The sequence below is a fragment of the Vanellus vanellus genome (genome assembly GCF_965231255.1).
Source record: "Vanellus vanellus genome assembly, chromosome: 10".
Taxonomy (NCBI): domain Eukaryota; kingdom Metazoa; phylum Chordata; class Aves; order Charadriiformes; family Charadriidae; genus Vanellus; species Vanellus vanellus.
Window position 1 is genome coordinate 13473440 of NC_138915.1, and position 17170 is coordinate 13490609.

At 54.5% G+C, this 17170-nt stretch overlaps 1 protein-coding gene across 1 annotated transcript; it reads right to left on the reverse strand.

Annotated features, from left to right (window-relative positions):
* Positions 1 to 157: 157 nt before the first annotated feature.
* Positions 158 to 5505, reverse strand: EDA2R (ectodysplasin A2 receptor; the record flags this gene model as incomplete). Its single annotated transcript, XM_082488455.1, has 8 exons — positions 158 to 453; positions 886 to 934; positions 1546 to 2036; positions 2489 to 2635; positions 3159 to 3323; positions 3635 to 3720; positions 4573 to 4751; positions 5419 to 5505. 8 exons carry the CDS (start codon positions 5503 to 5505, stop codon positions 158 to 160), a joined length of 1500 nt encoding a protein of 499 aa, XP_082344581.1.
* Between the last annotated feature and the right edge of the window lie 11665 nt (positions 5506 to 17170).

A 17170-nucleotide genomic window follows, 5' to 3' on the forward strand; every position in this document is an offset into this window, starting at 1 on the left:
CTCCCCCTCGTGTCCTTCAGTCCCACGATGCAAAGACCATCTCCACGTACTCCCCATGTGCACACCAGAGAAATTATGTGACCACAGGGCCACCAGATCCTCTCCCGTACCAGTACACACAGTGCCTGGAGCTTCCTCCGGCCCTTGCCCATCCTTTCTAGCGCTGGCAGCCCTGAGCCTGGCTGAGCGCGAAGTGGTCACAGAGCAGGAGCAAGGCATCGAACCGCTGGAGCCGCTGCAGGGCTTGGGCCAGGAGCGGGATGGTGACTGCATCTCCTGAGTAGGTCAAGTGAGCAACGAGCTGCTCAAATCCAGATATCCGTCCCAGCAACTGGGGTGCAACCCCCAGCTCCAGCGCCACGTGGCTGAAGTTCTTCACACCATTCAATGAAGGGTCCAACAAGAAGGCAAGTGACTGCACCAAGGAATGGGGCAGCTCTGCTACCAGGAGACCTGGGGGCAGCAACACAGCAAAGTGAGGTTAGAAAGCAACCTATCTGGCTAGGATAAGGATAAACGGGGCAGCCAGACTCCAGCCCGTGTCCCTACTGAGCAGGTGAAACGCCACCCTACCAAGGAAGGTGTCTCCTCCAACACCCCTTTCGGAGCTCAGCAACATGAAGCTGGCTCACTCCCAGGGAGGCTGGTAACCAGTGACAACTGGGAATCCATCTGCCACCCACCCGCAGACCACTCAAGGCAGTATCACAGAAAACCTACTCTGTGAACTAGCACCAAAGGCCATGAAAGTCAGAAAAGTGCCTGTGATAACTGGTACCTCCACATAGCTGTGGTAGGCTTCTGGAGAAGCCCCCTTCCAAGAATCTGCCTCTCTCTGCTACCCCACTACTTGGAGAACAAAGATGAGGCTGGAAAGACACTTACCCTTCGCTGTGCTGCTGATCTGAGTCACAAGGCTCTGGGCATCATCAACCTGGCAAGACAAAGACCCCAAGGTTGGTGGCGGTCTGGTGAAAACAGCAATGCCTGTCACTGCTCCCAGGGCAGTCACAGAGGCTCAGAGGAAGGACACTTCTCTTTCCAGCACTACCATCCCACGGAGCTAACGACCTTCTCGGGATGCTCCAGGGCCTCCCAGCAAACTGCTTCCATAAACGGTCACCTGGAGCTAAGCTGTTAAACGCATCTCCCTGCCAGACATTTTCTGAGCCTCAATGATGTTAGTCACAGGGTTCATTACGAGCTCACCAGAGGGAGGAGGGACCAGCTCCCCCCCACCAGGTCAGCTTTCTGGAGAGCAAGAGGACAAGAACCACTCAAGAGCACATCAGTTAAAGATCTGCTTGTACATTCAATAAATTGACTCTGGTCTTTCGGGTGTTTGAAACTGCCCCAGCAGGTGATGTCTCCATGGCTGATGGCCTGTTGCGTGACACATCACTAAGCATCTGGCAAATAAGTTAGTCCCAGGTATTAATGAACCTTAGTCTGTGTCTCTAACCCATCGGTGAGCCCAGCACCCTGTGCCCAAGCCCTGGATGCCTGGCGGTGGTTCAGAGGAACAACGAGGCCAGAGAAACTTACCAGTTGCTCCCCGCTTTCAGCAGTGGGATTTGGGAAGGCGGAGGGCACGGGCCGGGTCCCCTCCCGCCCTGTGCCACCAGTCTCTGCTGGGATCCTCTGTGCCGCCCGGCTCGCTGCGTCCTCCGGCCTCTCGCTGCCCACAAACTCTGCCTGGGTGGAGAACTTCTGGAGGTCCAGCTCGGTGCACTCCACCGGGGCGTGTGGCCACTTGTGCTGCATCTCGGAGGCGCAGGAGGAGAGCGGGGCCAGCGCCTCTGCCGTGCCCGGCTGGCCCTGCCTGGGATCGGGGGGCGGCAGGACCCCGGCCAGGCAGTCGCTGCGGCCCGATGCCCGGATCAGGGGCTGGCTTTCCAGGAGACTCCTGCTCAGCTGGGCTTTGGAGGCAGTGCTGACCGCGATGGCCGGCAGCATGTCCATCTCCGGCTGGAGAGAGGGGAGCTGAAGACCCACGGCTTCCCCATCCGAAATGAACTGCACCGCTTCCATGGGGCCTGAAACCAGAAGTCATCACAGCTCAGCAAAGCCCGGGGTCTGCCCTGGCCCCCTCCAGGGCTCCACCAGCCCCACCATCGAACCCAGCAGCCCAAGGCCTGTGGGCACAATGGGGAGCACCCTGCCAGAGGCCAGACCCCCGTCCCCTGCACCACCACTGGTGGCGCCATTTTGTGCCTTCCTGCAAAGTTCTGAGTGGGGTCAATCCTTCCCCTAGTCGCAGGGAGGGAAGGAGTGGGCTGGGGAGATCAGGAGCCACGCGAGCATTTCTGGTACAACGTCTGCAAGTGTTTGTTAAGAGAGGTCCCAAATTTCATGTTGGTGGGACTCAGACACCATCCAGCTCTATCCTTCCTGCCTAAGGGCATCTCAGTAGATCCCAGGACCATGCGAGCTGGAGCCCAGCGCCACCCTCCCTCCCCCCAGAAAAAGAGGTGGCAGAAGCAAGTACCTTCCGCCGGCCTGTAGCAGGGGCTCAGGTTCTTCACACCCAGGCAGCAGGGACCAGACATCTGCTCCTCACACAGGAATCTGCCAGGCACCGCCGCAGTTGGGAACATTGCTCGCTGGCCTGAGAAGTTCTGAGTCCTCAGGAAGACTTGGAGGATAGAGGAGAACCAGTCTGAGCGAAGGCTTGGCCTGCTTCCCCAGCATGTCCCCAGCCATGTGGTATGTCTGCTGGCGAGGAGTTGGGAGCTAGCAGCTCCCTGGCACACTGCTGGATGCCAACGTGCCCCAGCCCCAGCCACCAAACCTAGTGCCCTCTTCCCTCACCGGTCCTGCCCTGCGAAGAGCCACTCAAGCTCAGCCCACCCCAAGAGACACCAGGAAGAGAGGATCGCCAGTTCACACTGTGTAAATGGCATTCTCCTACTAATTATGGTACTAAGGAGGAGGGAGGCTCCTCTGTGTCTTTGAGCAGGCAAAGCACAAGAGAGGTCCTGCAGATGCAAAAAGCAGGATGAGCTCTTTCTTCTGTACGAGCAGAGGAACACTTGGGCCGCTGTATGCTACAAGAGCAGCAACGCTAGGGACAATGCTCACCACCGTGAGTAGGGGGCCACGGGCATGTGGGAACAGCAAAGGGAGAAGGAAGAGAAGCACTGCGGGCATTGACTCACCTCGCTGGCACTGGCTCTTCCAAAACCGCTTGCAGTAGATGATGGAAAGTGCCAGAAGCACCAGTACGATGATAACGAGGGCACTGCTGGTCAGTGCAAGAAGGGCTGTGTCCTGCGGTGGTACAGTGGGGACAGCTACCTTCACCAGGTTTGTTCTGGACCGACCTGCAAAGACACCAGCCACAAAACATTGGAGCCTAACCCTGAGGCTTGGGCCACCCCCTCCCTGCCCATTCCTCTTCACGTGTAATGACCATCCCTCCTCCAGCAGGTCTGTGTCACAGTAGCTTGTGCTGTGGCCAGCAGAGTAGGCTGGCCAGCGAGCAGAATCAGTGAAAGGATGGTGCACATCTGTGTGCATGCCTTCGACACGGTCACAATGACTTATGTGTACCATGAATCTGCTCCACCACATCCTCACCACCCACCCTACCCCAGAGCACCTCCCCACCCCACCAGCGAGGGACGGCACGTACACTGAGGCTCGGAGGAGGGTGTCTGCTTGGTGCAAGGGATGCACTCCCAGTCCAGCTGCCCGCTGATCCGCGCCTTGCGGTAAAACCTGTAAACAGAGCAGAGGGTCTCAGCAGCGCACGGCCCCACGGTGAGCCCCCGCCAGCCCAGCCCTGGAGAGACGGGCCGTTTGTCCACCCCGCAGCAGCATGGGGAGAGCTGAACTCCCGTGCTCCTGCCCCGGCAGGCTGGGACACCCCATGGCAGCAGGTCTCTCCATCGCTGGCTGAGGCTGTACCCACAGCTACTTTTTCAGGTTTGTCGCCACTTTGGCCAAGGAGCACCATCACTTGAACTGTTCTCCCCCTGCCCCGCATCTGCTAAAGTGGGTGATAGTCATCAACAGTTCCACGAAGCCACAGAAACAGCCCAGCCTACAGCTGCATCTGGGAAGAGTCTCATAAAACAGAGCCCCGATTCGTTCCTCTGTCCCGAGTCCCACAGCTCGCCAGCACAGGTCTGCAGCCCTCAGGCATTTTGCAGGCTGGCTGTATGCAGCAGTCTTCATTCCAGCAACTCCTTAAACCCATCACCCGAGCCATGGTCTGTTCTACTCTTTGGTCACCACCAGTTGGAGTGGTCTACAGCCACTTGTCTTCCAGGGCTTAGCCAACCTGGTGTCCACAGGAACTACTCAGGCCTGGAAGGAGTTTTCTTCCACTGCTCATTCATGGGAGCCTTCAGATTCCCTTCTTGGGAGCTACAAGAGGGCCATCAGATGGGGCTGATTTGCATGTCATGAGCTGTGTCCTCAAAGAGGCAGCCCTGGGTCACCAGAGCTCCTCTTATGTCCCACATTCTGGGTGGCCCCAGATAAAGCCCCCTCTGCCCATCCCCTCCCTGCACGTTCCCAGGTGCAACCACCACGGCTCCGCTCGAGCCAGGATCCGGCCCCACTCACCCCGGCAGACACTCCCCACAGACCGCGTTGGTTGTTGCTGTGCAGTTGGACTTCTGGATGCGGTTGATGAGGGCACAGGACAGGCAGGGCTTGCAGCCATGATGCCCCCAGCTGTCCTTAAACTTCCTGGGAGGGCAGGCAACGCACTGCGCGTCCCCCCCACTGCCATCGCCGCAGTCCTGCAAGACACGAAGTGGGGTGCACAGCTGTGGTGAGGAGCCAGATCAGGTCCCAAAGTGTTACTGAGGGGAATGGTGTCCCTTCTTTCGGGCAAAGGCTGGAGGGGTTACCACCCACACGAAGGGTCCTCAGAACCCAGCCAAGAGCAGACACCACCAGAGCAGCTGCAATGGAGACACAGGGAGAAGCCGTTTGCGGCTCAGCCGGGGCCCACCAGCTGTATTTAGGGAGGACATCTCCAGCAGTGACATGCCCCTGAGGGGCCACTGGTGGTGGGGACCTTGTAGGGTACCTGGGCAGGAAGCACCCATCCCACTGCCAAGGCCGGGCCAGACCACCCCCTGCAGCCACGTCCCGCTCGTGCCCATCCAGCGTGCAGCCCGGCCGGGCAGTGCAACTTCACCCGGCGCTACAAACCAGGAGGAAATTTAGATTTCCATTGGCAAAAATGAAAGAGGGCACCCCGAGCAGCAACCTGAAATCCCTTCCCACCCGTTACTTTCATCATCTTGCCCTTCTGTCCACAGTGAAGGAAACTGTCCATCGTCCCTTCCCACCAAGTCCCAGCTCTTCCCAACATGCCAGGACCTAACGTTATCCTTGCAAAGGAAGGCTAGCAGTGTAAAAGCCAGATGACTCCCAGTCCTTCCAGAGCATCCGATTTACCTTGGAAAGCTCCTGCCCGGGCATGCAGTTTCTGCAGGGGGCACATTTCCCATGCTCATCCAAGTACTCGCTCTCTTGGCAGAGCATCGGGGCCAGAGAGGGGCCGGGAGCCTGAGGAGGAGAGGAAGAGAAGGCAGAGGAGTCACAGCCAGCCCCAGCACTTTTAAGATGAGCAACATGCGCTTTTCTGGGCAGAAGTTTCTGTTCTGGCCAGGATGGCGGTCTACATTTCTTGTGCATCAGGGATGTCACTGCGGCAGGAGGCGGCCGTCTGCTCCCACCGTGCAGCAGCCCGCTCCAGCAGCTCGGGAAGGGCTTCCCAGCAAGGCTGGGGACGAACTGCCTGGTTCTGCTGCCACACCACAGTCTTCACAATGGAGAAAATGGAAGTTTCACTTCCAGTATTACGGGAGACCCACCGATTGCTCAGGTCACCGATTTGTCAGCCCTGGCTGTAGGTCTGAGCATCCCAGACTATCGGCAGACAGCTCAGTACCAGCAAAGTCCCACTTTTGGGACCTGGCAGCCCAGCTCTGACCAGTGTGGCCGCATTGGTCTGACACAACCAAATGCTGGGGGCTGGCTGTGTCCCCGGTAGAACAGGACGCGCACCTGTGGCCCCACCACGCTGACGTGGAGCTGTGCGGGCTGCCCAGACTCTTGCTCCAGCTCGGTGTGGGCTCGCTTGCAGACATCTCAGAGGACCAGCAGAACAAGCACCCATCTTCCTCAAAAACACCATCCAGAGCCTTCCCCAGGTGAATTAATGGCTCAGCTGAGGTCACCAGCAGAACTGCCCTGGCCTCAGCAGAGCCACAGTTTGCACCTTCAGCGAGGGCGGCTCACGGCGGAACACGGGACTGGCGTCTCGCCGAGAACAAGCAACTCGGACTGAAGCTACAAAACTGAGCAATTTATTTGGAGTCTTGGGTCTGTCTGTTCATTTCTGCATATTCCAGGTGGGTTCTTACTATGATGACAGAAACGGAATAAAATCCACCCCCCGACTAGACCAATCTTCATTTCACTTTCCCCATAACCTTGTGCCACAAATCAGGAGAGAAACAGTGTTCAGCCAGCCTTGGGAACAAAAATTTTTAACTTCTAAACACCCACCACAAATAGGGAACACCTGAAAATGCTCTTTTGAAGACCACCACCCTGAACAGCCTGAACCACTCGGGAAAACCTGGCATTTCAGCCAGAGCCATCCTGCTCCACAGCCTGGGGAGGAGAAGAGGCTCGGCCGGGATGCCCCCCCTGCAAGCAGAGGGGGGAACAGACTGGAGAGCCCCCGAGCACCCCCCAGCCCCTCCTGGCACAGCCCCCTTCCCCTCCCACCACACCGTTCCCGGGCACCCAACACAACGTCCCACAGCAGCATTCCTCCGCAGGCTTTTTCTGTGCTTCTCCGCTTAATCCCCCACCACTCCCTTGCCGACTGCCTTTTGGAAGTGGACACTTGGACGGGCTCCCCAGGCTCTGCACGACCGAGATTCATTCGAGATGAAGTCTGTCCCGGACAAGCATAGAAAGTGAGTCACCCCTCGCCTCGCCGCAGCTCCCGCGCACGGCCAGCTCTCATTAGCTGTTACAAGGAAAGGCAGCGCAAGCCAGCGAGGACTGGTGATGAGAAGCTAAGGGAGCTAAATTTATCTGGCAAACATCTCGGGAGGGGCACGATCACAGCCCATAAATAGCGTAAAGGTTACTGACACTACTGAATAAATAAAGGAGATTTGTCACCATCTCAGAAGGTGGGGAAGAGGGAGCCCAGTGCCAAAGCCCAGGGAGAAGCACAGGGTTTAGCGTTAGGGGGTCAGCTACAGGCTGAATGCAGTGGCAAAAATAAAAAGAGGGGGAGATGGGCTCAACAGGGGTGACACACAACTGCTTTGGAAGGCTGGCACACTAACAGCCCAAACCCAACCTCTTGGTGAGCTCCGAGCCCACATCCCAGGTCACCCCCACCGGCAGGTGCCTCTGCCCAACACGCAGGGGTCAGTGCTGACGATGCTCTGGTCCAGAATCCAGAGTTTGATTCAGGCTTTCACTCATAATAAGAGCATAAAAATGTATGAAATAGAGTTGCAGGCAACAGAAAAGGAGCAAAGATACTGGAGTCTGGAGAACAAGGGGATGGATTTTCATCAGCTCTCCAAAGTGCTGTTGCAATAAAAGAAAGAAGTACTGGAAGAAAAAAAAACCAACAACACAACAAAAAAAAAATCCAAACTAGCAGCTTTTTTGGTGAAACTGTCCTGCAAACTCAACACGACCGCTCTTTCTCATATATTTATGGACTTTTCTGCACTTCAGAAGGGTCTGCAGCTAGGGATACATCTCTCCAGAAGAGGCACAGTTTAAACCGGTTTCCCAAATACAGAAAGTTACACACGCAAAAGGAATCCCGTGCCAGCGCAACTCCACGCGCGAGGACATCTGCCAACATGACAGTATCGCTCCGGGATGGCGGGGGAAACAGCGCACCGCAACCGTGCCAGCAAAACTATTAAGCGTAGAGCAAGCCTGCTCTTTCTCAAGCCACAATATAATGATACATGGAATGAACGCTTTGTTGAATATCTGGCATGAAATTCAAAGCTGTGTGATTTTTTTACTTCTTATTTTAACAATACCAGAACCAAGATGTTTAATTTGTAAGCGGAGCATACATCCAAACCACGTAGCACTGCCCTGGTAGAGCTGCAGTTTCTGATAGTCTAATAAGCCACTAAAACAACTGGTCCTAATTAGCCAAAAGTAAAAAACAAAAACAAACAACAAAACCCTCCCACCTCTTTGGAAACTACACAGAAGCTCAAAGTGACTGCCAGAGCAACAGATTTTATTTGCCGAAGAGGAATATAAACATGACACAGTATCAATGCACTTATAAGTTGGAGGGAAGGAAAATGTATCGCCATTGTTTCAAGATGCATGGTCTTCTAACTTAAAAACATCTTAATTTGTTAAGAGACTCTTATTGTCTTAATGGGACAACTTGCCTGAGCAAGGCGAGCGGAGTGTGCTCCCCACTGCGTTATTACTCAAGACAGCAAAAACATGAGCTGCTGAGTGAGTTTCACTGCATGAGATGAAAGGCACTTCAGCAAAGCTGCAATTCATTCACCTCCATGTCAGTTCTGGAGCTCTCTCATTTTCTTTTTCCTGTGAAAATGTGATTTTCACAGAAATTGGACTATCTGGGCATCTAAACTATTTATAAATTTCTTTTGTGTCCAGCTAATGGATTCTGGTAGGAAAAAAAGGGTGAGGAAATCAATATGTGAAAAGGTACAAAAATACCATCAGTGAAAGCATTAGTGCTTCTGGTTGTCTCCATCTGACCATGGCCCAGCAGGTACCAGGGGGGCAGGCGGGGCAGCGCAGGAGCTGAGTCAGGCTGGTCCTGTCCCAGCTGGGGACCCCATCCCCTCAAGCCGTGGGTCTCTGCTCGCCCAGGACAGAGGGGTGCCGAGACCCACAGGGGCTCTTCCCCATCACCGCGTGAGGCAGCGGGACATCGCAGGAGGATGCTACCCTGCTGCACAACAGACTAGCACAGCCTGGCAGCGACTGCGGCTCAGATGAAATACTTGTATATATTGGAACATAAAACTAGAGAGCTGAAATCCTAAATAAGTACTGCAAGCGAAAAGGAGAGGGGGAAAAAATGAAATGTTATCTGGAAAATATTACTGCATGCCTTGCGTATGGCAGTGTCTAGTCCCAGTCTCTTGCTCATTCATTCCTCTGCTCCTGCTCATCAGTCTGCACTCGTTTTGTCTGGACAGCATCTCTCTGCACCTCCCTACACTACAAACCATGCTGGGAGTGACTCTGCCACCCCTGAAGGATGGCCTTGTAGACAAAAGACTGGTCAGGGAAGCAAAAAGAGGGGGGGAAAAAAAGGCTGAATCTGAATCTTTCCACGTGGTTTGGAAATCAGCAGGTTTTCCAATATATGTGGAAATTCTACTCACAAGTTTGTCCACTAACGGTTTAATTTGGAGTGGCTGGAAACTTACGTTTGCTTTAGGTGAAAGCAGCCCAAGTTCAGGCGGGAAACACTCTGGGCTGGTCTCATCTCCCTTCACTGCGTTGCAATAGCCCCCAGGTTGCCACACTCACTTTCCACTCCTGCTTGCTCACTCCGCCTGCAGAGGGAGGCACCTGAAACACGACCAAAACCCCCCCAATATAGGACAGAGTGCGTCGCTCCTGGTTTTGCTGCTGTTGCCATCCAGCTTTGCGGAGTCCCACAAGGCACCCAGCCAGGCACAGGTTTATGCCTGCCCAAACGGAGGGCTGCCCCGCTGCTGTGGGGAGCAGGAGCCAGGCTACAAACTGTGGTGGACAACCAAGCCTTGAGAAAGGGAGAATCCAGGGTCCTGGAGGGCCATATCATCCCTCCCATACGCAGATGACTTCAGTCCTAGGGGCCTGGGGTTAGGGCTACAGGGTTCCACTCCTATATTCACTGCATAGAGGTTTGATAGATAATGACAGACTGGGATCATAACTACTGAATTTTGTCAAGTTCTGGCTGCCCACCTTGGGTATCTGCACTCTGCCTTAATAGATATAGAATCATAGAATGGTTTAGGTTGGAAAGGACCTTGAGGATCATCTAGTTCCAAACCCCTACCATAGCTCAAGTAAAACTTCTAAAACTCCTATCAATTTTTATCAAACCTTGGATTTCTATCTGGTTTTTGCCCCACATCTACTTCTTAGTAATTGTCACTGTCTTGCTTGCAGTAACAATTCAGTCTCTTCGAAGTGCCTGTTTTTTTTCTTCAGTTCTTAACACCATCATAAATAAACTCACACAGATTGCACTGAGAAGGGAAAAGCATCGTGTAACTTGAATGACGGCTCTTACAAATAAAAGAATTTGCAATCAGTGCTTATTCAGAACTACTTAAACGTGCCCTTAAAATGCTTGACACCTTTCCATAGATGAAAGCACTCGAGCGTTTTCAAGGGATGAGCACACCACCGTGCGCCCCACCGGCTGACCCCGGCGAGCGCTCTGTTCCGCAGCTATCCCCACGGACACCCGCAAATCCTCGCGTGGAGGCAGGCGAAGAGCGACCCGAGCACCTCGCCGCACCTTATTTCTGCCTTAAATAACCAAGCGGGGCTGGCGGTGGGCTGCGAGACACGGGTGCGGTGGCCAACGGGACGTCCCACGCGTGCCGGCAGCGCGATGCGTGTGGCGGCTGCCACCCACGCGGCGCGGCGGGCGGGTGCCGCCCGTGGGTGCGCCCCGGGGCCGGTCCCCGCAGTACCGGAGGCCGCCCGCCCACCGGCCCCGCTGTGCTGTCCGGCAAGCCCCGGCTCGCCCGCCCCCCCCGGCCCGCCACGCGTGGAGCCCGCCCGCCGCCCGACCCACGCGGGGCGAGCCGCCGACAGCCGCCCGGCCCCGCCGGCGCCCCCCGCCGCCCGCCCGCGGGAAGGCGGGCAGCGCGCCGGGATATGCCCGGGCACGTCCCTGCGAGGGGCTCCCCGGCCCGCGGCGGCACCCCCCGGCCCCCGCATCCCCCCGCCCAGCCTCCTCCTCCCCCTCCCCCCCGGCCCCCACATCCACCGGTCCCCGCCGGCGCTCGGAGATGCCCACCGGAGCCGGCTGCACCCCACGTGTCTCGCCGCCGCTGCACTCCCGGGTGCGGGACCCGCCGCGGACCCCGCCGGTCCCCCCGACCCTTCCACAGCCGCCGCCCGGCGCTGACACCGTCACCGGGGATGCTCGGGACCGCCGCCGCGGGAGGGCAGGTGCCGGTCCCCGCCGCTTACCTGTGTCCCGGTGGCGGCAGGACGGTGCGGAGCGGGGCGGGCGGCGCGGAGAGCACTCCGTGGGACCCCGCGTGGAGGGCCCGCCCCTCCCCGCCTCGCCGCCTTCCATTGGCCGGCGCCGCCGCCTGGGCGGGGCTATGCAAAGCAGCGGCCCGTGCGTGGGCGACCGGGAGCGGCGCCGACCTGCAGCGCCGAGCACCGGGGAGGGCGGGGAGCGGGAGCGGGGGGGGGCGGCGGGGCCCGGGGGAACGGGGCTGGAAGAAGCAGGGCCCGGAGCCGCGCAGCGCCACAAGGCGTCTGAGCAGAGCAACGACGGGGCGTCCCGGTGTTAACCAGCCACGACGTGAAAAATGAGAAACCGCGGGCCACTCGTGTCCGTGTGGGCTCAACAGCCACCGGCGGCAGCGGAGTGGGTGCCGTGGGGCGGGGAAGGCAGCCGGGAGTCCCAGGCGAGGGCCTTGTTTCCAAACACCTGGATTTGTTTGGTATGTCAGCTACAGGCTTCTTAAGGAGGTTGGAAGAGCCCCTGTCCAACCAGCCCTGCCACCAGTGGGGGGAATACACCCGATATCCAACCAGCCCTCCCATCAGTGGGGGGAATACACCCAATATCCAACCAGCCCTGCCACCAGTGGGGGGGAATACACCCGATATGCAACCAGCCCTCCCATCAGTGGGGGGAATACACCCAATAACCAACCAGCCCTGCCATCATTGGGGGGAATACACCCAATAACCAACCAGCCCTGCCATCACTGGGGGGAAGACACGTGATAAAGGAATAAATTTGCCATTTTTGACAGCAGCTCTGCCACCCCGTGTGCACGTACAGGGAGTGTAGGCAGGCAAACAGCGGGGCAAGGCAAATCACCACGGCCAGGGGGCTCCTGTCACTGCTCAGAATTAAACTTCTAACGGCTCATTTGGTGTGACTCATCGCTGAATCTTTGGGGAGGTTCAGGGGAGTTATCCTGGAAGTATCCCAGGATTATTGTGCAAAAGTCTTACTCCATCACAGTGTTTACCAAATTGCCATGTGGAATCTAACTTTCTTGTGCAGGAGGGAGTTTATTTCCCCAGTAGTACAGATCTTGGAACTCTGTCTTCAGTTTATTGTGCCTCCAAACTAGTTAGCTCTTAAGTTTTGATTTGCCAGACCCATTGCAAAATCTTGCTGTATTCCCAGGCTTTGGGATGTTGAGGGTAGGCAGAGTTAATGCTGCCTAATTTCGGTGGTTTGGGCAGTAGCTCTCAGTAACAGTTGTTGCACTGTGCTTGGTTTTAAAGCTGTTATTTTGGGACATTTTCCCCACTTCTCTCTCTTTTTTTCAAAATTCAAGCAATCTCTCTCCAGCAAATGCTTTTGAGAAGTCCCATAAGTTCTCCACTATCACTACGTAACAGCTTCTAGAGAAGCTAGACTGTCAGATTGGAATAACTGGAAGGATTTTATATGAAATTCTATTAAGCAGTCAACTTCCTCACTGTTTTCTCACCAAGTCTTCTGATTTTTCACAGCTCAGTGCTTCAGCCAGGTTAATGATGCAATCTCCACAGGAAAAAACAGCTCAACAGGAGTTGTTCTGCAGGGGGATGAGGATGACTTCATCTTTCACATGGGGCAGTTTGCATCATGCGGGTCGGCGTCTGATGCAACTGGTCTGCCCTGTAACGCCGCTGCCGCTCTTGCATCAGCTGACGGAGGGGCTGCCTCGCATCAGGGCTCTAAGGCAGGCGGGACAGTTGAGGACATAAAGACCAGCTTTTGCACTTTGGGAGGCTGATATATTTAACTGAGCAAAAAGTACGTCAGCAGAGGTCACCTGTAGGATTGTTTTCCGCTAAAAAGCTGATTGGATCAAGGGGAAAGATTTGCCGTAGAGCATCTGGCACACCACGCCGGCAGGCTGATGGGTGGTTATTTGCAGTGCTGCCCCAAGCCCGTGTGGTTTGTGGTGGTTTGTGGTGGTCTGGCTGGTGGCTGACACGCAGCACTGCTGTGGCACTGGGAAGCTGCAGTGCAATGGCCAGCCCGAGCTCTTGGCAGGGGGCTGAGACTGAAGCCGAGCAGCCCTGCTCTCACCCCAGGTCCCTTCTGTGAGGTTCTGCTGCCTCCCTTTGCTGTCTCCCTCATGGGGAGCCAGAAAAAACTGTCAGTAGAGCTGGAAATGCTGTTACTGTGGTGTTTTGTTTTTTTTTTTTTCTCCAGTCACACGAGCAGCAGTGCTGCCCCGAGGACGGCTATGAAAGCCTGCAGCGCCCCGGGGAGGTGGCAGGGCTGCCCTTTTGGTAGCAGCACAGGCTTAGACTGGCTTTAGTGGCTTGCCAAGCTGCACCAAGGAGTGACTGGTTGTGTGATGTTTGCCAGACTTCTGACATTACAGATGCCAGGATCGTTGTGTCAGGTAAAGTGCTGTACATCCGACAGATCTGGGGATATTTTGCAGGCTAAGGCCTTTGAGATGTTAGCTGCAGCCTGCAGAAATGTGTCCTGAGATATTTGGTGGTGCGACTGTAATTACCTGATATGCTCAGGGTCACATTATCTCCATTAAGTTGTAGCTACGTAGCATAATTAACAAAGGTACTGTATTATGAGTTAGCAAAACCATAACTTCTGAAGCAGGGAATCTGTTTCACAGTTTTTTCTTACATAGTGGAGTATTCACAACACTAGAGGGCACCAAATCCAGGCACGAATCTGTCGTGGGTGCAAAGCAGACTGTAAACACCCCACCTGCACACAGACACACACACACAAACACCCTCCACTGACACAGGGGGATCATCCACTTAACACATGATATGGTGAAGAAGTCACACTTGTACAGTCAGCGAGACACCTTCCACCTTCCCTTCCGTTTCAGATCAGCACAAAATCATATTTTAACCAGGTGGGGAGGTTATAGAAGGCACTGGGAGCAGTGGAGAATTCCCCTCTGCAAATGCTCTGATGCACCTGGGCTCCAGGTGAGACCTGTTGGAGGTGCTCCATGGAAGTGTCCAGTGCTCAGCCAGACATGATGCTCAGCTGAAGTCTCACTCCTGCCAGGCTGATGTTCATCCACTTTCAGTTCTTGCTTCATGGTCAAGGACACCTCTTCAGAGTCACCATTGTTGCCCACCTTGTGATAGAACCTGCTTTGTGTTGACATCTGCTGAATTTTCCCTATGAGAAATTCCCTGTGATTGCCTAAGAGATAGCTGAGCAGTAGACTTTTGGGGTGATTTGACTTATTTATTCTTTGATTCAGTGCCCTGTCCACTTACAGTGCTCAAAATAATAGGGTGTGTGTTCAGAGAAACTTCTTATCATTCCTGGCCATATGGTGCTTACTGCACCTATATGTCTAACTCGGTAAGCATGGTTTCTTTCCAGGGCCATTACATAAAATGGGTTTTTCACATGATCACCCCATGCATGCTATGACTCTTCTGTACATGTCAGTTAGGATTTGTTGCTGTCTTTTTTGTAAAGATATTTATAAGACATTTGGCTTCTCTAAAATACTGTCTCGTGGTGCTCCAGGGCTTGAGTCAGGAAGCTAGGCAAGCCTTTCCCAAGACAGGAACGTGCTTTCCAGTGCTCGTGGCATGTTCCTCCCAGTGTAAACCCGGGCCACTGTGGGCTGCAAGTCTAAATGTGCGTTGGACACTGCCTGAGAGGTACAGCCTGCTGAGAGGTTTAAAGATTCCATTTAAATCCAGGTTCAGCTGACCAAAATACTATAACCCTCTGAAACAGAGACCTGTGCCTCCAAATCCACCGAGGCTGCCCTGTCTTGACAATGATTTAGCGTCTTCATATGACTCTCAGAAGCAGCAACACTCGCTTTCTGGACACAGCCCGAGGGAAAGGGGACTGACGGTCGGATCTGCTTTTACGTTGGCACCTGTTGGCTAAGTCTGGGAAGCTCTCCTGGGAAGTGGAGGAGGTAAACGCAGTTCCCCTCTCAGCATGAAAAGTCACAGGCTCACCTAAGAACAAGTGTTGCTGGTCAGAAGTCATCTGGTCGACAGCCTTTCCCTGGCAGACATAAGGACAAAGCTAATGCAATACTTCTGCAGAAGAATCTCCCAGTCTCCCAGCAAACTGGTTCAGGGACAAGCGATGCCTTTACATTAAATAATGCAGATAGCTTATTTTCCAGTGAATCTGTCCAGCCTGTAGAAGCCAGGTAGGCGTTTCCATCCTCAACCTTCCCAGGCCGAGTATTCAAACTCACCTGTGTGGGACACAGTCATCTCTCATTTCAAAGCCGCACATTTGCTCTTGGGTACGGGTCTGTAAAAGTTAATGCCTTAACATCTTGTTTGCCAGTGCCTAAAAGTCCTTACTTGGACCTATAGTACTTGTCACTAATCTTTCCAGGGCATTAATGGTTAAAAATGTTCCCAATCTGCTCAAAACAGCCTCCAAAAGAAAGGTTATCATTTCTGTGCCTGGAAGCCCCTTTGTTTGGTGTCCCCGGCCATCTCAGCCTGTCTCTCGCTGTTACCCTTGCCTTTGTACCCCTCTCGCAGGACCGTTTTTCCCCCACATCTCGTGAGGCTGAATCACGGGTGCTTCCGTGTGCGCTGGAAGATGTGAGGATGCGCGTTGGCAGACAGGCACAGACAGGACACAGGGCATCGCCCGCAACAGCTTCGGGGAGGGCCAGGCCAGCCTTGATTTCAGCATTTCCCCAGAGGGGAATTATTGGGATTTCTTTCTGCCAGAGGAATAAAGAGCTCAGAAACTTTCCCCGTGCTTCCGAAGCTGTCAGCAGCTCCCTGCAGAAGCCGCTGCTCGGGCTCGTGTCAGCAGAGGGCACTGGATGCTCACCGGGAGCAGCCCGACCCTTCAGCCGGGACTGTTCACCTCTGCCCAGTGCCAGTTACACCAGCAAACTGCCCTCTCCTTCCCAAGTTTAGTTTATGAAGGTCATGCAGCCACCGGCACAGATTTCATTTTACTTTGCCTTAAATTTTCCTTTTCTCTCCCACACAGTTTCACTCATTTTCTCCAGTTTTCCCTCACCACTCTGCCGTATTCCTTCCCAGACATAAAATGCAAGGCTTTCTGAGGAACTGAGACCTCTTCCCCATGATCTCATTGACCATAGTCTTCACCCTTTTCAGTCCCCACAGGTTGCTCATGCGTGACAAGATGCTTTGGACCTCTCTGTTTCATACAGTTATGTGCAACAACCTGAAGTTTTAACTGTTAGAATCAGGCAGATGACAGAGATGATGAGTTCTCACTCAGCATTGCACAGGCAAATGGTCCTTGCTTTGATGCTATTCTTCCCAACAGCAAGCACCAAATGAGTTGTTCTTTGCCTGACTCCATTATTCACTCCTTTCCATACCATTGCTAAAAGCCCCTTTTTTTCCCACCAGGGCTTGCACCCTTCAGACAGCTAAAGACAACTAAAATATCCTTACTCAAAATCAGCAGATGAGCCAAGAAGGGGGATTCAAACTTGTCTGTGCTTGGTTTTGCTTGTAAGCTGTTGGTATAGTGTGGCCTTGGGGTGTCATCACATCAGAGATGGGACACACCAACCAAACTTTTCCAAAACAGCAAGTATGGTGAAGAGACTGCTACATGTTCTGGAGAAGGGGCCAGGGAGGCTTTGCAGGCTCTGGGTGAATCAAGGGTCCTGTGGATCTCTCCCCAACTCCTCCTTAACTCACTGATTTCCAAGTGATCCAAGAGAAGAAAGCTCGGGATCCATCTCTGGGGGACAATATCCCGCAGAGAACCTGCAGTGGATAATGATATCTGGTTCTGCTATGCCCCCTCACCCCAGTAGTGCGGGACACTGGACACCCTTCCTGAGAATGACGACCAGAACACAGGCCATCTCTATAGCCCCCTTCCACTGCTTGAACAGAGTGGGCTGCCCCAGCTTTGGGATGAGAAGATTATCACAAAGGCACGTGGAGCCAGAGGTGAGCTGGGCCA